This window comes from Otolemur garnettii, unplaced genomic scaffold (assembly GCF_000181295.1).
Source record: "Otolemur garnettii isolate 467f Iridium unplaced genomic scaffold, OtoGar3 scaffold00009, whole genome shotgun sequence".
NCBI classification, from domain to species: domain Eukaryota; kingdom Metazoa; phylum Chordata; class Mammalia; order Primates; family Galagidae; genus Otolemur; species Otolemur garnettii.
The window spans coordinates 37,162,232-37,186,529 of NW_003852404.1; the positions used below are offsets into that span (position 1 = coordinate 37,162,232).

Here is a 24,298-nt window from a genome sequence, read left to right on the forward strand (position 1 = left end):
ATTTACTTGAGTTCTTTATAGATTCTGGTTATCAGATTTATAGCATGCAAATATTTTCTCCCATTCTGTCGGTTGTCCATTTGCTCTCCTGATGGTTTCCTTGGCTGTGTGGAAGCTTTTTAATTTGATCAAGCCCCATTTCTTTATTTCTGTTGTTGTGATTGCTTTTGGGGATCTTCTCCATAAGTTCTTTGCCTATGCTGATGTCTATAAGAGTTTTTTGTTCTGCAATTATTATAGTTTCATGTCTTAGGTTTAGGTTGGTTACCCATTATGAGTTAATTTTTGTGACTAGTGAGAGATGTGTATCCTAATTCAGTCCTCTACATGTGGCTATCCATTTTTCTCAGCATCATTTATTGAACAGGGATTTTGATTCCCTGTGTATATTTTTTGTCACCTTTGTCAAAAATCAGATAACAATGTGAGGATGGTTTTATATCTGGGCTCTCTGTTCTGATTCATTGGTATATATCTCTGTTCTTGTGCCAGTACCATGCTGTTTTGATTACTACAGCCTTGTAGTATAGCTTGAAGTCTAGTAAGTGATGGCTTCCAATTTATCCTTTCTAAGTTTTCTTTTGCTACATGGAGTCATTTCTGGCTCCATATGGAGTGTAGAATTATCTTTCCTAGATCTACAAAAAATGACATTAGTGTTTTAATGGGGATTGCATTGAATCTGTAGATTGCTTTGTATAGAAATTTTAACAATGTTGATTCTGTCAATCTATGAGAATGACATATTTTTCTATTTGTGTACATCTCTGCAATTTACTTCCTCAGAGACTCATTTTTCTTTTTGTAAAGGTCTTTTATCTCCTTGGTTAAATATATTTCTAGGAATTTTCTTTTTCTTTTTTTGTTGCTGTTGTGCAGGGTCTTGAGTCTTTGATTTGGTGTGCAGCTTACCTGTTCTTGGTATATATGAAAGCCACTGATTTGTGTATATTAATTTTGTAACCTGAGACTTTGCTGAACTTATTTATCAATTCCAAGAGTCTCTTGGTTAAATCTTTGGCATTTTATAGATATAAAATCATATTTTCAGCAAAGAGTGATAGTTTGACTTCTTATTTCCCCATTTATATTCCTTTGATTTCCATCCTTTGTCTGATTGCTCCAGCTAGGACTTCCAGCACTATGTTCAATAGAAGTGGTGATGGTGGACAACCTTGTCTTGCTCCAGTTCTAAGTGGGAATGCTTTCAGTTTTTCACTGTTCAGTATGATGTTGGCTGTGGGTTTGCTGTGTATGGCTTTTAATAATTTTGAGGTAAGTCCTATCTAAGCCAATTTTGTTAAGTGTTGTTATTATAAGTATTCTGAATTTTGTTAAATGCTTTTTCTTCATCTATTGAGAGGATCATATAGTCTTTGTTTTTACTTCTATTTTGTGGAGAATTACATTTATAGACTTGCATGTGTTGAACAATCTTTGCATCTCTGGTATGAAGCCCACTTGGTCATGGTGAATTTTTTTGATGTGTAGCTGAATTTGGTTTTCTAGGATTTTACCGATAATTTTTATGGCTATTTCATAAGGGATATTGGTTTGTAGATATTTTTTTGTTAAGTCCTTTCCTGGCTTTGGTATCAAGGTGATATTGGCGTCATAAAACATGGTGAGGAGGATTTCTTCCTTCTCAATATTATGGAATAATTTCTTCAGGATAGGTACTAGATTTTGTAGGTCTGGTAAAATGCAGATGTAAAATCATCTGGTCTGCAACTTTTTTTGTTGGAAGATTTTTTTATTGCTGCTTGGATTTCAGTATTTGATATTGTTCTGTTCAGGAAATCTATTTCTTCTTGACTGAGCCTAGGGAAGCTGTGTGTTTCTAGGAATTTGTCCATTTCCTCTAAGTTCCAAGTTTATGTGCATAGAGGCTTTTTTGGGTTTTTTTTAAGAGACGAAGTCTTACTTTGTTACCCTCGGTAGAGTGCCATGGTGTCCCAGCTCACAGCAACCTCCAGCTCTTGGGCTTAGGTGCTTCTCTTGCCTCAGCCTTCTGAGTAGCTGGGACTACAGGCACCTACCACAGTGCCTGGATATTTTTTGTTGCAGTTTGGCCAGGGCCAGTTTCGAACCCGCCACCCTCAGTATATGGGGCCAGCACCATACTCACTGAGCCACAGGCGCCATCCACTCTGCATAGAGTTTTTATAGTATTCAGAGATGATATTTTGTATTTCCATGGTGTTGGCTAGGATTTTTTTTTTAATTTTTGATTGAGCTAATATTATTAGAGCTCTTGCTCTTCTGCTTCTGGTTAATCTAGCAAGTAGTCTGCCAATTTTGTTTATCTTTTCAAAAAACTAATTTTTCATTCCATTAATCTTTTATATAATTCTTGTGTTATCATTTTCATTTAGTTATGCTCTGATCTTTGTTATTTCTCTTCCTCTGCTTTGTTTAGGATTGGTTTGTTCTTACTTTTCCACTTCCTTGAGATGATTCATTAGATTGTTGATTTGCGATCTGTCTTTTGGGTATGGGCATTTATGGCTATGAACTTTCCTATCAGGACAGCTTTAGCTGAATCTCACAGATTTTGATAATTTGTGTTCCTTTTATCATTTAGTTCCAAGAATCTTTTGTTTTCCTCCTTAACCTAAGTGTCATTCAGCAGTAGATTATTTAGTTTCCATGACTTTGTGTAGATGAGTGTTTCCATTGGAATTGATTTCTAATTTTACTCTATTGTGTTTTAGAAGATTCATGGTATAATTTCTATTTTTTTAAAATTTGTTGAGATGTTTTGTGGCCTAGGATGTGATCAGACTTAGAGAATATTCCATGAGCTTATGAGAAGAACATATATTTGGTGGTTTTGAGGTAGAATGTTCAATAAATGTCTGTTAGGCCCATTTGTTCTAGAGTTCATAGTTTATTTTCTGTTTGGAGGATCTGTCCTGTTATGTTAGAGGGGTGTTGAAATCCCCAGTAATTAAGATGCTGTTGTTTATTATTTTGTTTAGATCAAGTAGGATTTGTTTTATGAATCTCTGTGCACCTGTGTTAGGTGTATAAACAAAGTTGTTATATCTTCTTGTTAAATTGTTCCAGTTTGTTTTCCTTTACTTTTATTGATTTGAAGTCTGTGTTAGCTTATATAAGACTATTATAGCAGCTTTCTTTTGGCTTCCATTTGCATGAAATTTTATTTTCTATTCCTCAACTTGTGGGTTAGATTTATTTTCTGGAGACAGCAGTTTGTTGGCTTGCACTTTTTTATCCATTCAGCCATCCTGTATCTCTTGAGAGGAGAGTTCAAGCCATTCACGTTTATTGAAAGAACTGATAAGGGGGGTAAATTTCTGTTCTTCCTATTGAATAGGACGTTATTGCTTTGTTTTACTTCTAGTGGTGACTGTGGTCTGACTTTTAGCTTTGGCATTTTTTGCACAGGTGGGTATCTACTGTGCTAGTCTATGTACAGTGCAGGTCTGAGTCCTATTGCAGGGCTGGTGTGGACTTGGTGAATTCCTTTAGCATTTGTGTGCCTGACAAGACTTAATTTCTCCATCAAATGTGAAACTTAGTTTTATAGGACATATTATAGATTGGTAGTGTTTTTTTTTTGTTTGTTTGTTTAAGAAAGATGAAGATAGGGGCCCACTCCCTCCTGCCTGTAAGGTTTCCACTGATAAGTCTTCTGTTACCCTGATGAGTTGCTTATGTCTAACTGCTTGTAGAATTTTCTCTTTCACTTTGACTTTGCCCAGGTTGAATATTGTGTATTTTGGACATGTCCCATTTGCTGTGAATCTTCCCAGTGTTCAATAACCATCTTGTATCTGGATAACTGGCTCTCTGGCAATACTTGGGAAGTTTTCTACAGTAATTCTCTCAAATAGATTTTTTTAAAAAGGAAAAATGGAGGGAGAAAGGGAGGGAAGGAGAGAGAAAAGAAAAGAAAGAAAGGGAAAATGAAAGTATGGTGACCTGAACCATAATGAGTTTTTGGGTTGGGAGTTCTCTTGAGTGAGGCAGTGTCTATATGATTTCTTTCCAAGTCCTTGAACCTTCTGGGACCATAAATAGGAGAGACTGAGCACAAGGAATGACCCTCTCTTGGTAGCTAATTCTTGAGGATCCTGCAGAAGAGATCTGCCTGTAATTTCCCCTTTTCTTTTAGCCAAAAGGGCCAGTTAGGCCTGTGGGAAGAGGCTACGACCTTGAACCTGAGTGGGGATTGGTGATGTAGCCTCTGTGGTATGACAGATGGCTAATGCTCTTCCATAATTCTTTTTGAGGTATACAACATCTGGGCTTGATGACTATCTGTAATCCAGTCTGGGAGAGAGGAAATAATAAGGTGCAACTTGACAGTTTATTGTTGTGTAACATCATAGACCTGGCTATGTCTAGGACTGAACTGAGTTACCTCTTTCAGGTGTCAGCATCAGAAGTTTGGCTTGTGGATCAGAAGTCTTTTGTTGAGGATAAGAATCTGGGGGTGGGAGGAGGATATGCTGGTGGCCTGTGCTTATGGCCCTTGCCCCTGCATGTTTGGTGTAATTGGAGTCAGGCAGTCTGGGGAACCCAGGCCAGGATGGATACTGGAGCCACTGGGGCACCTGGAATCAGGAAAAGTTAGCCTTTCCCTGGATAAGGAAGTAGACATCAGTTTTCATCGGAAGGGGATGATTAGGCACCATATATAGATATTCTTTGTCCACTCACATGCAGGTCATCTCATGGCAGCAGCTGTTACTTCAGTCCTATCTGTTCTTATCCTTGCTTTCCAGTGCCCAGCCTTGCCTAGTATTCCCAGTGGGGAGATGAACCCAGCTTCAGAAGATTTACCTCAGATCTGAATTAAATTGGTGCAGTTAGTTGTGAAGGCCAGATAAGCTGTGAGGGCTGTAGAGCACTTCCGAGCTGGGTCTCATGAAGATAATGGCAATACCTTGAGAGGAAAGGTTTTAAATATTCACTGGGGCTCCCATTTTAGCCATGCTACATGGCCACTGAGTAAAGGGACTTTGATAAAATTGGCTCCCTAGAATACGGATTGAAGTCAAATTTGTTTAAAGAATCTAGGGATAATGTTATTTTCTTAGTTTAGTACAAATAGATTTAAACAAACACCCATAGAACACATTGTGACATGCAACATGTCCATTAAGGAGCATCTCTTGAACAATCTCATCCCCATGTCTCCAACCCCACCAGCCTGTGCAACTGTTCTTGTCTGGTATCACAGACACTGATCTAGACATGACTCTTTAATATTTGGAGGGCTAAAATCCCCCAGTTAAAATGTTAAGATGTATTTTGAAAATGTTGAAGAGTTAAAACTTATAACATAATTAAATAAGCTATACAAATTCTACTAAGAAAAGGTGATAAATTACATACATATGAATGTTTACATTGTCTCTCCTTAACCCGAAAGGCCAATATATGGCTCTTTTAAAATAGTTCCTATATTCCTGCATTCTCTATGTTTAAATATTCTATAGCATTTATACATTTTTTCTACTCACTAATTTCCTAAAAGCCTAGAGATATTGAGTTCTAGGGGTCTGCTGATTTCCCAGTTCTTTAAGAAACAGTTTTCTCTTTAGAATTTTGATGTCCTGAGGGTCCTGGAAGGACAGCAGAAACAGCCTTCTGTTCTGTAGTTTTGTTCCCCAGAGGGGAAGGACCAGGTCTGTTTTGTCACTTCTTTAGGCTTGACTGGGTGGTGGTAAGAGTTGGGAGACAAAAAGCCAGAGCCATGTTTGTCTATAGCCAATAGTGTACAATCTATGGTTCTAGGCTGATCCCAGCTGGCAACAGAATTCTCCCTTTGTGTCCTCCTTTTACAGTCTTTGCCAGGAACACGGAGTGAACTTTTAGTTTGTATTGGTTAAGCTCCAAAGACCAGTTCAAGTTTAGGAGATTGAAGTGCATATGGATAGGGTACAGAACGCTCTTCCTGCCAGATTCCCAACTGTCTATCTCCACATTTAGGCAACAGAATGCCAGAGGTAGAATCTCAGAGGAATGGTTAATGCTGGCAAAAGATGTATATAGTTGTAATGTAAAACACTCATGCAGAATCGTCTATGGAGGGGTGTTTTGTAGTCTAAAGGTCTGGATCAAAATACTAGTTTGGAGTATGACTTTGAAATGTTATATAATACTTTTCTGAACCCATTTCCTCATTTGTGTAATGGGATACCAGTCTCACTTATCTTAAGGGGTGGTCAGGAGAACCAAATGCGAGAATGTGTATAGGCTTGTGAGAGTTAATAGTTGCTGACAACTGTGATACATTCTTCTTATAGGATGTTATTTATTGAATCTTGTAACTCTTAAAACATCTTTAGACCTATAAGTCACAATTGGTTCTTTTTCTATTTGTGCTATAAGTGAAATTTGGCATTGGGTTTCTGAACATATAAATGGGTCTTGAAATCACCCAGCTTTATAAAAGATGGCTCAATTTCTCACTTATCTATCTGTCCCACAGTGTGCCATGTAAGAAGTGTGTGGTGGTTGGTAATGGAGGAGTTTTGAAGAATAAGACATTAGGAGAAAAAATCGACTCCTATGATGTAATAATAAGGTAAATGTTTTCTATTTGCCAATCTAGAATTGTTTCAGAATAATATGATTTTCTACTTTACTGCAACCAGGGGAGTTGCGTCAAAGTGTTTATGTACTTGATTACACAACCTTCTCTTTCAGTTGTTCGCTAAAGGTAAGCCTAAATTTCACTCACTTAGCAAATATTTATTGAGGCTCCTTCATATGCCAGGTACATTTCTAGCCACAGGGCAATAGTAGTGGGTAAAAACACCATTCTTACATGATATGGAGCTTATATTCTAATGAAGGGAGGAAGACAGTAATTTTTAAAATGCCTTATAGACAAAAAATGATATGACAGGATCTGATTGAGCGGCTCCTTTAGAATAGCTGACCACTCTGAAGAGACATTAAAGCTAGGCCTAAGTGACCATACAGTAGCAGCCATATGAAGATTATGGAGGAGCAGAGAGAATGTTTCTTGGAGGTCCTCAGAAGGATATGATCCTGAGTTTTAGCAGCATAAAAACTAAACCAAAACAAAATGATCCCATGAGGCTGGAGGGTGGCAGGCTGGGGAGAGTGGTACAATTGGAAGCTGAAGAGATGAGCAAAGAGCAGCCTGTATAGGGCTTCTTCATAAGCTAGGATTAGAAGCTTGGATTTGAAGCACAAGAGGAAAACTTTGAAGGTTTTTAACCAAGAGAAACATGTGGATAGAATGTCAGGGACAAGAGTGGAAAGAAGGTGGCCAGTTAGGTTGCTGTATTCAAGTAGGAGATGATCATGGTTTGGAACACAATTGTTATGGTAGAGAAAAGAGATAAGCAGACAGACTGGAGATATGCTTTAGATGCAGACTCATCAGGATTCGTTATTATGTTAGATATGGGGAGAAATGTGAATACAAGAACCAAAGATACCTCTTACTCTGTTTTCAGCATGAGGGACTGGCTGGAGAGTGGTATCATTTATTGATTTGGGAAAGACTGAGGTAGGAGCAGATTAGAGAAAAACAAGATTTCTGTATGAACATGATAGATTTGAGATACATACTAGGTTTACACTGACAGTTGGACAGACAGGTTAAAATCTTCACAGTGAGCGGCCGATAAGCTGTGTTTAATCCACAGGCTGGTTAAGATTTGCCAGGGAGACACTAAAAGAGAGAAGTGGGCCCAGGATTGAGCCTTGGAGCACTCAACACTTAGAAGTTGAGCACAGAAAAAGGAGTGTGTAGAAGGGATGGAGAAGATCCACCAGTGAGGTAGGAAGAAAATCAAGAGAAAGTGATCCCAGAAGTCAAGAGTGCAAAGAAGTTCATGACAGAGGCAGGGATCAGCCATGTCCGTGCTGGTGATAGGTCATGCACAATAACAACCAAGAGGTGCCCATTGGACTGGCAACCCGAGAAAAGCAGGCTTAATGGCATGATGTGGCAAGAAGCCATCTGGAGTGGGTTAAAGAGGAGATGACAGATGAGGAAGTGGAGAAACCCGTGCAGTGCAGGGCACTCCTTTGACAATTTTGCTTTGAAGGGGAATAGAGAAATGACTGGTACCTGGAGATGATTATGCAATCAAGGGAGACTGTTTTCTTTTCTTTTGTACAGATAAGAGATGCTAGAGCATACCAGTAAACCAATAGAAATGAATAGAAAAAGAGAGCTGGGTGGTAAAAGAGCTGGGTAGGGGTCCAGGGCTCCAGAGCAGAGTGTGATTAATCTTTTGTAATGGAAAAGGGGTCAGGATTATGATTACACCTACCAAGAGTTCCCAATGTACTCAGTATTATTAAGAAATCAATATATAATCGCCCACACTTTTCATATGAAAGATAAAACACAATTATAGCCCAGGATGAAGGAGGGAAAAGAAGGGTGAGGAGAGGGGAGGGGGAGGACAGGTGGAGGGAGGATAATCAGCAGGACTTCACCTATGGTGCATATGGCAAGGGTACATGTCAAGTCTATTAAGAGTAGAGTATAAATGTCTTAACACAATAATTAAGTGAGGTGAAAGCTATGTTAACCAGTTTGATGTAAGCATTCTAAATTGTATATAAAATCAGCACATTGTACCCATAAATGCATTAATGTACACAGTTATGATTTAATGAAAAATTGTTAAGGGGAAAAAAAAAAGAGTTCCTTAGCTGTAGAAATGGGAAACCAAGGACCTTTCTATCTATTTTCTCAGAGAAAGGTTTTGGTAAGGTCATTATCTGGGGTAAGAGTGTGTGTTGGGAGTAGCTGTGATTAGTCTCTTGAAGAACAGGAAAGCTAGCACACTGGGGCAAGGCATTGGGATGACCTGGCAGTGTTGGGTGTTTTGCTGGGTTAAAAGCTGCTTAGGGTTTCAACATAGAAAGATCATCTTGTTTTCTGTTTATTATCTATTTTAAGGAAGCTGTCATAATGTACCCACAAAACAATTTTTAAGCAATCACAGTTTGTCTAAATTTGGTCATTTAGAACCACAGGAAGACCGTGTGAGAAAATACCACTAGTACATTTTGAAAGTCATTTTACGTGTTACTAAGACCGTCTTATATTACACAGAGTTAGTGGCAAAGGGTAAAAGTGTTCTCCTAGGGAACACTGTTTTGGAAACAAAGCATTCCTTTTTCTATTGCATGCTTTCATACTGTGTGCATAAATAGTGCATGTCTAACCTTGGCTTTGAGCAGACACAAAACCAATAGTAGATCCTTTGTGGTTCTTTAGTTCACTCCAGCCGTAGATATTTATTTGGTCGTGCTTGACTGTAAAACAACAATTTTATATTATTGCTTTATTACAAAGCAGAACGATTTTGATGAGTCTTCAAACGAACTTAAATGTGATTCTGCTTGCCTGATACACATCCACCTCCTACATGACTGTGTGACCTTGGGCAAGTAACTCTAGCTCTACGGACCTCAGAGCCCTTATCTGTAAATCCAAGGGGGGTTGTATAGTTGTCTTCCAAGATCTCTATTAAGTCTGGTATTTTGTGGTTCTATGTTCCCATTTCTTCAGTTTTTTTGGTAGTGAGATTAAATTATGATTGACTCTGCAATTAATTTTCAAATACAAATGAATGCTTCTGCCTTTGATCAAGTAGCTATTTCCTGAAAAAGAATTATCTCCTTGGCCATTAGGTATAAAAAAAATCTATAAATTGTCTTGTGGCTTTAGAGCACAGGATAAATGGCTAATGTTTGTCTAACTCTGAAACCTCTGAGAGTTGTAATAGAAATCTTATGTGTTTTATTACCCACAGAATGAATAATGGTCCTGTTTTAGGACATGAAGAGGAAGTTGGAAGAAGGACAACCTTCCGACTTTTTTATCCAGAATCTGTTTTTTCAGATCCCATTCACAATGATCCTAATACGACGGCTATTCTTACTGCTTTTAAAACACATGATTTAAGGTGGCTGCTGGAATTGTTGGTCGGTGACAAAATAGTAAGTAGGCAAAATTGAACTCTCAGATTACCTTATTTTTTCCCTTAAAAATAAAGACAACAGTAACGTTCTATGTTACTTTATTTCAGAACACTAATGGTTTTTGGAAGAAACCAGCCTTAAACCTGATCTATAAACCTTATCAAATCAGAATACTAGATCCTTTCATTATTAGGACAGCAGCTTATCAACTGCTTCATTTTCCAAAAGTGTTTCCCAAAAATCAGGTATGTGTATATGTTGGCAATGTTTCAAACTAAAGCTCTGGCTGAAGTGGGATGGAGGGTCATGGGAACTCTTCAAAACTACATGAGAACCATGGCTCATGGCCACCTCTGAGTTAGTGAAATTAATTATCTGTGGGTATTTACTGTTAAACGTTTTTCAGGTTGCAAGGAAAAGAATCTTACATGGAGTGGGTTTTCCTGCCTTTTCAGGGCCTTCCTGGGGTTTCTTTGTGATATCCAAATAGGTGACCTCTCCTAACTTCATCTTCAGTGTCCGGCAGCAAGGAGTCTTACTGGGTGGGCTGAAGGGTAGGCTTGTGCTCCCAGGAGCAGGACTGGCTTCAGGACAAGTGCATGACTTTTCAGTATAAAGAACTGTCCAAAGCATTTAGGACAGTCCAAAAAAACAACATAAGCAAGCCAGAGGAAAGGTGTGGAAGCACAATAAGGTAGTCCAGAAATATCTCTGCCGACAGAGGGAAACGTTCTCAAGTAACGAGGCACTAAATTCTCAAATAATGGTAGTTACATTGATACTGAAAGCTCTTGAAACTCCAAATTATTTAATTGAATGAAATCTTACTGACTTTGACTCTAGTAGCCCTATTTGTCTACATTCCCTAGAAGACAATCCTTTCTAGACCCCATAGAGTGACATAGAGCTATTTTTCATTTGAAGCTTGAGTAACTGTTTAATGTAGTAATACCTCAGCTGAAATGAGGTGTTTCCCTGCCAAAAAATATATACATTGTGCATCTGTTCTTTACCATGATAAAAAACATGATTAAGAAATTCTAGAGTGTTACATTCTTAAAATCAAATAGCTTACAAAATAAAAACAAAAAAGGAAATTACACGCCTCTTCTCTCTTTAGTAACCCATGTCATCGCCCAATCTTTTCCAACTTTTGTGTCCTTCTAGGCTATTTCCTATGCATTAATGAACATAAATGCATACCCTTTTTGTTTGTTCAATATAATTATAATTACACCATAGGTATTGTTCTGTTTTCTTTTTCCCCTCTATTTATTCCCATATTTACAGACATTTGGATGTACACAATCGTTTTTCCTTTATAAATAATGTAATAGTATACGAACGTATAGGAGTGTTCTGCACACTTGGTGATTACTGTAGGATAGATTCCTGGAAGTAGAATTTTCAAGTCAAAAAGCATACATATTTGAAGTTTAAACTTGATGTTAGTAATTTTGACAGTAAAAGACAGCTTCTCATTGTGTGCTTTGTGACTTTTTAACTCCTATTTTCCTAAATAAGGTATGATGAGATGTATCCCTTTAAAAAAAAATCTTTTTAATTCCAAAAGCATGGGAAAACTCTGATCATATTTAGAGATAGTAGAAATAGTTGTAACTAGATTATACTAGTCCCACTAGGACATAGTGTCCTAGAAGCCAGATGAGGATTCTGCTGTATTTCAAGAAAGGTCAGCCATGTCAGATGCTATGCAGAGGTTAAGCCCAAATACGAAACCCTGGTTTGAGGTCATGGAGGTCACATTGGCAACACTGACAAGGAAGAGGAAGAAAGCCTGCCGAAAGGCGTTAAAGAGAACTTGGGACAGGAAGAAACGAAGACAAATCTTTAATGGAGCTTTGCTAGAACAGGGATCAGAGAAATGGAGCAATTATTGGGAGACGACATAGGATCAAGCGAAGTTTGTTTCATTCATTTTTTTAGATGATATGTTTGTATGAAGAGAATGACTTAATAGAGGGAAATATAGATGATGAGAAAAGAAAGTAGGTAAACATGGAAGCAGAATTGTTGAAAAGAGAGATGGGGTGAAATATTGTACGTTAGTGAGGGGCTGGCCATTTATATTCTTTCCAGAGGTGGGGTATATATATGTGTAGCGTTTTGGGCTTGAGCCTCGGAACATGGTGGTTTAATTAAATATTTCTCGCCTGATGAAGTTTTCAGAAATCTCTATTTTATAAAAGTAGGCCAAGCAAATGTGCTTTGGAAACAAGTAGCCCCTTTGGATTTTTAAAAAACTTTCATCTCCCCCCACCAGAAACCCAAACACCCAACAACAGGAATTATTGCCATCACACTGGCATTTCACATATGTCACGAAGTTCACCTAGCTGGGTTTAAGTACAACTTTTCTGACCTCAAGAGTCCTTTGCACTACTATGGGAACACCACCATGTCTTCGATGAATAAGGTAATGTACTTGGATATAATCTTTGATCTTGAACATTGGACAACTCATTTTCTCTTCTCACCTTCTCATTTTCCTGAGAGAACAGGTTTTGAGAGGGTGAGGGATTGACCAAGGGCTGAAAATAGGACTCAAATCAAGATTATTTTACCTGTAGCAGAATTCCCAGTTTGTGGGCATCAGACCCCTGGGAGAACTTCATTATTGCCAAGGGTCATCAAACCCACATAGGCTGAGGCAGGAGGATCCCTTAAAACCAGGAGTTTGAGGTAACTGTGAGCTAGGCTGATGCCACAGCACTCTAGCCTGGGCAGCAGAGACTCTGTCTCAAGAAAAGAGAAAAAAAAAAAAAAAACTAAATTAAAAGCAAAACAAAACAAAACCCACAAAGGGACCAACCCTTACTTTAGATGTTCTATAAGAGTATGTGCACAACTATGATTTAATAAAAAAAAAAAAGAGTATAGACAACTTGCTGTTTGAGATATTACAAATTCATCTACAAGCATTGCTATGGTCACAGTAATTTTTTTTGTCCGATTAAGTAGATGAAATAGTCTCAGAATATTTTAAGCCCATAAAAGTATCTTCATGGTCAAAGAGGTTGTATTAGAACATGCTTCTCTTGAAAGGGGAGGGATCAATAGTGGTAGATTTGATTCTGAGGATTTTTATTTTAATTGGGAGGGCGTTTTCTATTTTTCTTAGAGTAATAGTGTATCACATGTGATGGATTAAATGTTATCATCTGTACAGTTTTTTTTTTTTTTTTTTTTGAGATGAGTCTCACTGTATTCCCCTGGGTAGAGTGCTATGGCATCATAGCTCACAGCAACCTCAAACTCTTAGGCTCAAGTGATTCTCTTGCTTCCTTTGTAGCTGAGACTACAGGCACCTGCCACTTCACTTCACAGGGTCTGGCTCTTGCTCAGGCTGTCCTTGAACTCCTGAGTTCAAGCAATCCACCTGCCTCACTCTCCCAGAGTGTTAGGATTACAGATGTGGCCACCATGCCTGACCTTAACACCTTTAATCTTAAAATATGAATTATTTGATGTAAAGTGTATGCTGTATCTCATGAAATCAGTCCCTTTAAGTCATCCCCAAATACTGTCCCCCACCCCTACTCCCTGCATCCTTAATCTGAGACAAGACAAACACTTGAATAGTTCAAGAATTAGGTGCCTGGAACATTTAGATTAGGGATGAGGAGAAACGAGCTTAATCTTCTCTGTAGCATTAATGCTATTTCAGAGTAACCTAAAGAACAGAATATTGAAGTAACTTCCCAATGAAAATCAGGATATCTATCTACAGAACAGAATAATTTTTTAAAAACACATCTTAAACTGAACCATGCATCATAGTTTATCTCCAGGTGGATTTTAAAAAAATGAGCTCCAGGTGCTGCTTTCATAAAAAAGAGAACAACGTATTTGGACTTAAAATTTTGGTCTCTAGATTTACACTATGATTCAGTATGCCAGGGGTTGTGATCTGAAGGCACCTCCTATTTGAGAGTTTAAGTGGAGAAAATGGGCTTTAGGGAAAGTTCTTATACAATGACGAGCAAGGAAAAAAGTAGAAAGGTAACGAAAGTTAAAAGTGCACGTGTCTTAATTGAGATTCCTGTTTTTCATTTAGAACTTTGTATATACAGAATTTTCTCTGGCTGCTGTTCCTATTTTGAGAGTGGGACAGATAACCTCCTTTTTCTTTTTTTTAGAACGCATACCACAATGTGACCGCAGAGCAGCTCTTTTTGAAGGACATTATAGACAAAAACTTTGTCATCAACTTGACTCAAGATTGACCCCACACACTCAGAAGATGATGCTTACAGTATTAGTTTTATTTTTATACTGTAATTTTTAGTTTATTTTTAAATATGTTGGAGGCACACGTCATGTAATTATGTATATTAAGTCTTTTGCTGCCTGGTGATTTATAATCACCAGCTTAATTTCTGTGAATACTATATATTTAACTTATAAAAACCAAGAAATGTTTAGTTATCAGGGAAATAAGTTTTCATTGCATTGTGTTTTTAAAATAAGCTAGTTTTCTGGGTGTTCTTAAACACCTTTTTTATAGTTCATTCATCCTAGACTTTTGAAGGAATGTGACTTCTTAATGAGTAAGGGAATTTAGTTTACCACAATTTCATGATTTCTCAACTACAAAATGACATTTTGAGAAGTATATTGGCTACTGTAAACCCAGCTGGTGGGAATGGCACGTGATTGTACCTTCATGCGGCAAACAGGGACCATTTTGCTAGGGACATCTAAGTTCATACTGGTTGATTAAGCTTTGTTCCCCTTGCAATAAGCTAAATCATGATCATACTGAGTAATTTAGTTGAATGAAGAGGGTATTTTTTGTTATTTTTTGTAAGGTAAAAGAAATAGGCTAGCCATAAAATTCTGGATGAGTAAATAACTAAAAAAATTACTCAAGTCTGGTGGTTTTGCATTATTTTAAATTAAAAGTTTATATCCAAAGAAGCTGAGCTGGGGAAGCTCAAGGACAAAATTCTTCCCTATTTTTTATCTGGCTTAATTTATTCATTAATTTTAAAGTCTTTCTATTTGAAGTAAATTAAGTGAAGGCAAAGATGACAACCGAGCAAGTAAACCTTTCAAAAGAATCAAACTGTTTTTTGGATTTAAGTGGTATTTTCATGAAAAATCTCCATGTTTACATGATTAAAGCTGATCTTCAAGTGGAAAGCTTTGCTGGCTACCTAGAGTACACCACATGGGATGAAGCAAGCCAGTCCCACGAATGTGAGCTAGTGTCCCTTCCCAAATTTTAATGAGTACAATCAAAGGCAATTTGTAGGTGTGAGGGAAGAGATGAAGGACTAAAAGGAAGAGAAGAGTCACCCTAAGAAGGATGGAGGTAAAAGATGTCAGAAGAGGTTAAGTTGAAGTCATCACAAGTAATCACTGGGAAACACTGGCGTTCCTGAAGTCATCACAAGTAATCACTGGGAAACACTGGCGTTCCTGACAACCAACCTACCTCTCTAAGAGAGTGTGTAAAGGGAGAAATACTAGATCAGGCCGAGAAACAGGAATAAAAAAATACTTGGAAGCAGTGTAAGAGGAGAATACTAGTAGGCGACTTAACCCAGATCAGACATTAATTATGGACTGTGTTTTGCTAATGCTAGCGTAGGTTTGCACAGTGCTACAGGTTTGCACAGTGCTACAGTTTCACTGGATTCTTCTAATAACTTTGATGCGGAAAAGGCAGGTACCAGGCTAGAATCCACATATGTTCACACCACCCACAGCCACACACTGCACCGTGGCCGCTGATGTTCAGTTTGATGCCTATCAGGCTTCAAAAAGAAGGGTACTGGCCACAGAAAAAGTGAAAAGTCAATAGTGGCATTTTTGAATGTTGCTGGAAATACCATAATGTTATAGCAATAAAATTTGTGTGATGTTAAAATTGAGGAATCTGGCATTTTGTGTAGTGTGAGAAAAAGCTACAAACCTTAGGTTTGTTTTATTTAAGCCAAATAATCTGAGCAAGACATATATACAATTTATTAAAAACACATGAACACATTAAAATCTCACTATTTATACAATCTAAACTCTAGCAACATATACAAATACTGGGTGACTACAGTACATGACGAGGTAAGAAAAGTACATTCTGGAAGAGTATCAGTGACGTTGAAGCCGTTTTTATTTCCAATATGTATTTCAATACATGTTTTGTTTCCACTTTTCCCAGTGCCAAACAAATAAAAAGGAAGAGGAACTAGTCACAAGTTGGAATAAATGAGAACTGATGCCACAGTTGACCTAAGAAGTACTTTAATAACCATCTAACTCTCGTATTTAGATCTTGCAGCTTAGGGACCTCAAGTTCAGAACCAAAAGCCAGAGCTAATTAAGGAATAATTGTATTTGTAGACAGAGCTTTACTGAGTTCGCTTAAGAGGGTATGAAAAGCTTTCAACGTCCCACAGTCTTCTGGCTTCTTCTAACTGTCCCATCTGACATGATGTTTCTATAGCCCTTTTGTTCTCCAGGTAACATGTAAAGCCAAGTCAAAGAAGTTCAAGCTTTGTCACCTTCCACAGTTTTGTGGCCATATTCTTATTTAGATGAGCTCATATTCTGCTCTCCACTCCCGAGGTGGTAGGGGAAGAGGGGAGAGGCAAGGTTATGCGTAACATCATTTTAATTTCTGTATAAATTCTCTACTCAAACCATTTTCATCAGCAAATAAACCCATTGTTCAATGCAAAGTGCAAATAATGAAATGTGAACTTAAATAACCGGACTAGCCCCGGCACATACAACAGGATCTATCTAGATTTACAGCGTCTAATAAAATATAAATCAGAATTCACAATATCTTATCTTTAACTACATTGGTTCCTAAGATCAAGTAACAGCCAAGTCAGTGTACTTTTATGAACCGTATAATGTCCATACTTGCCTCTTCTGGTTCTATTTCTGTAACTGCAATAACAGAAAAAAAATTAATCCAATAAACCAGTGACTTTATGTTTTAAATGTTTCAAGCAAAGAATAAAAATTCAAGGGAATTTTGTGAAAATGGTTACTTTCACATTTTCAGTTGTTACTTGATTGTCTCCAAAGCTGTATATATATCAGACATAGAATTATAGTAAAAAACAAGAACAAATTAAAAAACCTCTAATATGAAAAAAAACTTAAAAAAGTACAAACCAGAAAAACCATTTGAATCAGGCTCAGCTCTTCATCTGGAAAGAAAAATATACAACGTTTACTACTAGATTTTTATAAAACTCATTGGTAGTTTAAGGACAGCACAGTGTAGCAATATGATTTCAGAAAATACCTGCCTCTCAACAAACAAACAAACAAAAAACATGACTCCAGAGAAAACAATCTGGTACACACAATTACACAAAAACAGCAAACTTCTTTGAGAAAAAGAAACAGTTATTGAAAACATCTCTCTTAAAGCTTCAAACAGGCATGTGACTTGAAGAAAAGTATATCCTCTGTGTACTAAGAATGAATAAAAAAAATAAAGCAACTGGTTTACTCTCTTCCCACCTGAAAGGGGATGACTGCACTAGTACATGTGCTTTACACATTCATATACGTTTTAATAAAAGTCTAATTAGTATCTGTGCTTTTTGTTTCAACATCTTGAAACATTTGTATTGGCTTTTCAGTGAATGATACTGTGCCTCAAAGTTTGTCTGGAAAAGGAAAAGCAAATGAAAATAAAACCACCAAAATCATATAAGGAGAGGGCAGGAAGACTGCACAAATAAGTGATTCTCTTCTTGAAGCAATGTTTTAGAATACTGATATGTTTGTGGAAGTAAGCAACATGAATACTGTTCATAATTGTTCAAATTTAGTGAATTCTGCCAACGTCATAATCTGGCAGCGAAGGCCAACAGAAATGACTAGAACTGGATGGACAAGCACGTTTGTTTCTATCATAACATATATCAAAATGTGAACTTCTCATGTCACTTGACAGTCTAAAGACTCTTACAAATGCTTTTTACACTATATGCTAATAAATTACAGATGATTTCTATTTGTACGCTATCTAAAACTAGTTCAGGACAGGTCATGAACAAGTGATGACAAGGAAGTTGTCAGAAGTATCAAAAACAAGGCATTGATATTCATTTGCAAGAAAGCTATAATGTCTATTCCCTGACATAAAGGACTACGCATGTTGCTTACCACTCACAGGGCACACTGACACAGTCCTGAAGAATATATGTCAGGTTTATATTCTGTGTAGCAGTTTACTGTGGGAAACTAAAAATTTATTTGTCTAGAAAGTAATAAAATTCCTTGAAACTAAAGAAAAATTTAGACGTGTTTGTGTGTGTGTATAAAACAAAAAAGGATAAATTCTGGTTACTTTTTTTGATTTTCAAGGTCATTTACATTACTTCTGAAGGAATGATTTTGCTTAAACTATGATAAATACAGGTGAGTCATTTTTACAGCATTCACTTAGAACCCTTCACTTTTCACAACTCTCCTAGGAAAAATCCCACTGCCAATAAAGTTGGGGTAGGAGAAATCTCCTTTAAAGCTTTTTAAGTTGTAAAGTTGTTCCTGTTTCTACATAGAGGAGTACAGGCATTAAAGGATTTGGATTCATGACACTGAAACTTAGCATTTTATAAACACAAGAATGGGGCAAGCCACCAAGGGTCCAGGGCAAAACAAGCAGAAATGAGACCAGGTCATGTACCCTGAAATGTAAAAGTTCTTAAAAGTGTCAAAAAGTGAACAATCACTCTGTTCATTATAACGCAGAGTTTTCTCAGCTATAAATCTTCCTAAGGAAAGATGGATAAGTGTATAAGGCTGTAATCTAAACTTGCTTCATAATTAGTGCTTATAACACTTCTTATTTAAAAAAATCAGAAAGGAATATAGGAATAGAAGAGGAAGCAATCATGATAGTACCCACCTTTCACAAAGACAGTAAAATTTCAAGCCATTAGATATTTCAAGAACAGTACCGTGCGTTATTGCCAGTCAGGCTTAGAGAGCCATCTCTTGAGTTCATTAATGTACCTGCAGCATTGGTAATAAATACTCAGTGATTTTTAATTTCTTTGAAGTGCATTATAGGGAATTTTTTTTTGTATTAAAAATAGTGTTTTTTTACAGTAGTAACAAATAGGATGTTTGAAATTTAACAGGCAAGTAACTGGGCCACAGTAACTAATACCTTTAAAGCAAGATTAGTAGTTTCCTGTACCTTGGTCACCACATTTTCCCCAACCACTTCAGTGACAGATATGTAATACATTCTATATATTAACTACCACTAATAATCAAAAAAAGGCCATGTGCTTTAAAACGATGCTTTGTGAAAAGCAGCATCACCTTCCCCATCCCTTCCTGCTCCTAGTGCTTCCTGCGTGCTTTGTGGCACCTGGTACACCAACTCATCTGGGGCAGGTGGACCTGGCTTCCCACCTTTCGGGGTATCATACTGGGCCCGGGCTGAGGAGCAGCTGTCAGTCCTGGAGAGGAGTGTGTTGTAAGTTCCCATCAAAGGGGGAGGTTGGTTCCCTGTAGCTTTGAAAGTGGATGTGGAGGGCAGACCAACTGAAGCTGTGGGGTGCCCTGACATGTCCATGACAATTGGGGTTGCATACTCGGGCCCAGAAATGGGGAGTGGTTCAGCGTAGGCATGATAAACTTCCTGCACCGGTGAGTTGTAAGGATCTAGGTCTGCGTAGCCTGCGTCTTTTCCTTCTTCTGGTTTAAAGGTAGATCTCTGATGAAGTGTACCAACAATTCCTCCCACGAGGGGCTGTGCATACTCTGTGGACATCACAAAACACAACAGGAAAGTTGTCTTATTAACACAGGGATTATATAATTTAGAGTGCCAGCTACAGATTATACTAAAAGCAAACACTTCATTTGGGGACTTTGTTGCTATCAACTCCAACCTATGAATTTCCTTCCTATAAGAACCAACTTCAAAAATAAATATAAAAGATGCTATCTAGTATCTCATAGTAGTAAGTTTATATGCCAGAAAGCCTATTTGTGTAATTTTACATAAAGAATGTTTGTACATGTTCCTTAGATTTATGGTTATTTCGCTGGAAAAGAAATATCCAGAAGTCGGAGATTTTCTTTCTCAAATATTAGGAAATGTTTAAAATGGGTACGTACTAGCCTAACAGGACAAATACCACAAGGCTCTCTACGCCTTTCCTGCTCTCCCTCTTCCTGGTACCTCTCCCCAAAGCAAAACCAACAAAACCTCAGCTAACATACAAAATGCCCAGTGTCTTTAAATATGAATGCCCCAATTTTATGGAAGGAATAGCCAAGACACAGAAATGACTCTTAAGCTCTGTTCTTTTTTTTTTTTTTTCCTTTATTTTTTGAGACATGGTCTCTGTTGCCCCTGCTAGAGTACTGGGTATCCATCATAGCTCATTACAACCTCAAACTTGTGGGCTCAAGTGAGTCCCCTGCCTTAGCCTCCCTAGAAGCTGAGACTATAGCCATGCATCACTGGGCCTGGCTAATTTTTCTATTTTTTGTAGAGATGGGGTCTCACTCTTGCTCAGGCTGGTCTTGAACTCTTGGTCTCATATGATCCTCCCACTTCAGTCTCCCAAAATGCTAGGATTATAGGCGTGAGCCACCACACCTGGCCTTCAAGGTCATCTTTTTAAAAAGTGCTTCTACCTTTAGAAAATAGGTCATCTCTTATATATGAAAAAGATCAAAGACAACTGTCAACTCCAAAGCAAACATAAGCAGTTTCTCCCTTTAGCTGGTAACCTAAGGCTGAAACATTTACCTGCAGAGTCAGTTTGCAACACTGTAGTGACTTCTCTTGGACTCAGGTGATTAACTTCACTACTGCTGTAGCGAACAGGGGTTTCCTCATGTTCCACTGATTTGGCTGGAAGAAGCTGCTTCATTCCTTTCCACCAACCTTCATTGTGATTGCAAGCCAAAGAGACCATTACATAAAAATGTCTCAAATGATAGTATTAAAGGAGAAACTTTGTTGGATTTAAGTCATTTCTATAGCAAACAGCTCTACAAACTAGACTTTATATTCAATTTACTTTCTGCTTTGGGAGAAGAATATCCTGAGCAAAGCAGAATATGGTAGAAACCTCTATCAAAAGCATATGCAGAAGCAAATCATTGGTATTACATAGTATAGTGCAGGCAGACACAGAGTTTCTCGTTGCAGTGCTTTTTATAATGTTTCTCAAAAAACACATCTCAAGATCTACCTTGGGGCACTGTCATCTGCCCCCACCACTGCCCTTTTCTGCCCTGGTCTGAGCAAGAAACTCTCCCTGGCTCCTAAGAGTCACTGGTAGTTGTGAGAACTAGGAAGTGGGAAACCAACAGGGGGCCTCTGGTGTCCTTTGAAGCAATTCAGAAGATGACAACTCAGCAGGGCAGGCTTTCCTTGGCAACTAGCCACGGCAGAGGACACACACGCCCCGTGTTACTGGGGCCACAGCTCTGTTTCCTGCTCAGTGTTCACATAGGCCACACAGAAAGCTGGTCTCCTCAGGAGAAACAGACACGGAGGATAAACCAGAGAAGTCCCGAAGAGAAAGAACAGAGCTTGTGTTAGGAGAAATTTGCACTTTCTATTTCATTACTTATTAACTAGGAGAGGTTTTGCAGTAAGGGAAGGTTAAAAACTGTGAGAACAGAAAGTGATTCCGCTTTTCTAACTGGGGATTGCCGCTGGGGATTCACGTGGGCCTGAGAACACTCTCCTCTTTCACTATTGCCACCTGCAGGGGAAGAAATCTGCTCTGACAGAAACGACATACAAACACCACATGGGTTACCTGCCCGGTCCCAGTAAGGTAAGTCATAGGTGCCTTCGGTTTTTTTCTTTCTGGAAAAATATAGAAAAATATCAAGCAAAGTTATTTCATTGGTAAGAAATCTCTGAAAGTGCAGAACAAGCACCAAAGTTAATAATTAGTCGAGAGTACACATTTTCCTTGCTGATCTACCAAGGGAGCCCTCCATTTCATTTGACTTTCAAAGTTGCCACTGCTGAGGCTTATAAATTCCCAACTCTTGATGAATTCAACTACCTTCTGACATAGGTTTACCTTGTTACTCACCTAGTGCCTATACAAAAGGGATAAAAGAAACTAAAAAAGCCAAGTCTGTAGATGAAAAAACTGAAAGGAACCAAAAACTGAGCCCTGGTATGTGGCTTCTCGTGGGTAAATCACGATAGGTCTATAGGTTTCAAATACAAATTTTGAAAATTAATTTGCAAAATTCATACAACTAAAAAAAAAAGCTTTTGGTTTTCTAGTCAGCATTGTTCTTTTTTCTTTCTTCTCTTCCATAAATCTTTATTCCAGAGAAGTCTAATGTGTCTTACATCCTTAACTGCACAGACCTGATTCCCCCAATCAGCTCTGAGTAATCACCTCAGGATTAAACTATCACTCACAGCAACAAGTGGCAGAGGGATGGGAACATGAGTCTCCAGACCAGCGAGTCACTGCAGTCTCTGGGTAGATGAGAGCCCTGTCTCCAACGAAGAACATTCTCCCCAGAAATGTGACTCATCTGCCCCAGGAGAAATCTCCTTTTCCTCCATTACAAATTATTATTTACCAAAAGAAAAACAAGCAAACAAAAGAACATTTTCTGATTTGGGAGTGTAAAGTTAATTTAACTAAAATTAGTGCTTTGCAAACTAAAAAAAAAACCAAAAAACAAAAAACCAGATATTATTCTACAAATGAGAACAATCACAGAATGTGATTTGCTTGAGATCACAAATGTAGCTTTTATAAAGAGCCCACACCATGGACTTTTACTACTAGGAAACAGTCTGCTCCAGTATAAGAACATGTTTTTATCACTGTGTTAGAAGTGTCCTCATTTGAAAGCCTGGGTATATTTATATTATTTCTTTATTCTGAAGTGTACTAAAAAAATTGAGGAAGAGAGGGCCAGTGTTGAATCTGGTAATCAAAAACTTGAATGGAAAAGAAGTAATGAAATATGTTGGTTCTTCTAATTATCATAAGATTTAAAAAACTGTCTTCTTACTCCTGAGTTCCTGCTTATAATCCCAGCATTTTCAGAGGCTGAGGCAGGAGGATCCATGAACCCAGGAATAACAAACAGGTGACAGTGAGTTAGGGTCACACCACTGTACTCCAACCTAGGCAACAGAGTGAGACCCTTTCTCTAAAAATAAATAAATTAATTAAATAATCTTTTCTAAATTGAATTTAGATACCCTATATGGCTAGGACAATAAATTTCACTGTATGAATATTAGTCAAGGATTATACTATAAAGGATTTTATATACTTAACCTCAAGTGACAAAACTTCAGGTTACTTAATCATTACACATACAGTGCTTGCCATGGGCTAGGGATTTAATAAGTGACAGCTGTTTTTTATTATTACTCTCCTCCTAGTTTCCAGTCTGTCAATGTCATCTGCTCCTTTACTCCCTGCCATGAATCCACTCATCAACAATCTAGTCTATTCTTAGTATTAACAGTAACCTCATTTCTCCAGCTCAGATCTTGTGTCCTGAAACCAGGCATGTCTTCAATTGCCTTTTGGGAATCTGAATACCCACAGGGTCCCTTCCACATCATCCATACTGACAGCCCTCAGGCCCTGACCCTTGTCCCCTCAACAGCTCTCCTCCCAGTTCTTATCCTTTCACTCTGTGCTTCAACCACAGTGGGTTACACTGTATTTGTTTGTTCATGATACATTCAGAGGCAGCAGTGGATAAGAGCATGAGCCCTGAAACCAGGCCTAAAACTCCCCTCTGCCAGGTCTGAGCCTGGTGACTTGGCCCAAGTTAATTATGCTATGTCTCACTTTCTTCTTTTGGATTTATTACAGTACTTGCTTCCTAGGCTGTTTTGAGGATTAAATGAATTAGCACATGAATTTAGAATAATAATTTAGCATAATGCCTGTAAGCAGCATTTAATTTTCTGTAATTTTCTATTGTTGCTGTAGGTCTCGTCATTACACTGAATGCCTCACGCACTGTCCTCTCTGGACTTCCTGAAGCCTGCCCCCTCTCCTCTCCCTACTGGCCTCAACACTTAACTTGCGGGGTCTGCTCAGTCAGCCTTCCCGACACCATGAGTCTGGGATCCTCCAACTTCCTCCCTTGGCGCACATTTTGTGGTCACGTTCCTGATCTGTAAGCTTGGGAGTTCATCAATGGACTCACCAGAAGACAGCTCAATACTTGACTCAGGGTAGGAGCCAAGTATTCAAATACTTGTCAAATGACTGAACAAATGAAATCAGTTGCTTTTTCTCCACCAAACCTGTCCTTCCTGCTTAAGTTATCTCAACTCATGACATCTCTACTGGTCTAA

At 38.1% G+C, this 24,298-nt stretch overlaps 2 protein-coding genes across 4 annotated transcripts in view; one reads left to right on the forward strand and one right to left on the reverse strand.

The window, feature by feature from the left end:
- ST3GAL6 (ST3 beta-galactoside alpha-2,3-sialyltransferase 6) overlaps positions 1–14,457 on the forward strand; it is a 68,463-nt gene extending 54,006 nt beyond the window's left edge. For all 3 annotated transcript variants that reach the window (XM_003783951.3, XM_023509686.1, XM_023509687.1), the window contains exons 7-11: positions 6,467–6,562; positions 9,789–9,975; positions 10,065–10,202; positions 12,242–12,394; positions 14,118–14,457. In XM_003783951.3, the coding sequence (XP_003783999.1) occupies positions 6,467–6,562; positions 9,789–9,975; positions 10,065–10,202; positions 12,242–12,394; positions 14,118–14,204 (661 nt within the window). In that variant the 3' untranslated portion in view covers positions 14,205–14,457. The remainder of the gene's footprint in view (positions 1–6,466; positions 6,563–9,788; positions 9,976–10,064; positions 10,203–12,241; positions 12,395–14,117) is intronic.
- A 3,801-nt stretch (positions 14,458–18,258) lies between these two features.
- The window catches only part of DCBLD2 (discoidin, CUB and LCCL domain containing 2), a 79,545-nt gene continuing 73,505 nt past the window's right edge, over positions 18,259–24,298 (reverse strand). The window contains exons 12-14 of the mRNA XM_023509771.1: positions 21,753–21,802; positions 20,729–20,866; positions 18,259–19,728 (exon numbers count right to left, since the gene is read on the reverse strand). Of these exons, the coding sequence (XP_023365539.1) occupies positions 19,253–19,728; positions 20,729–20,866; positions 21,753–21,802 (664 nt within the window). The 3' untranslated portion in view covers positions 18,259–19,252. The remainder of the gene's footprint in view (positions 19,729–20,728; positions 20,867–21,752; positions 21,803–24,298) is intronic.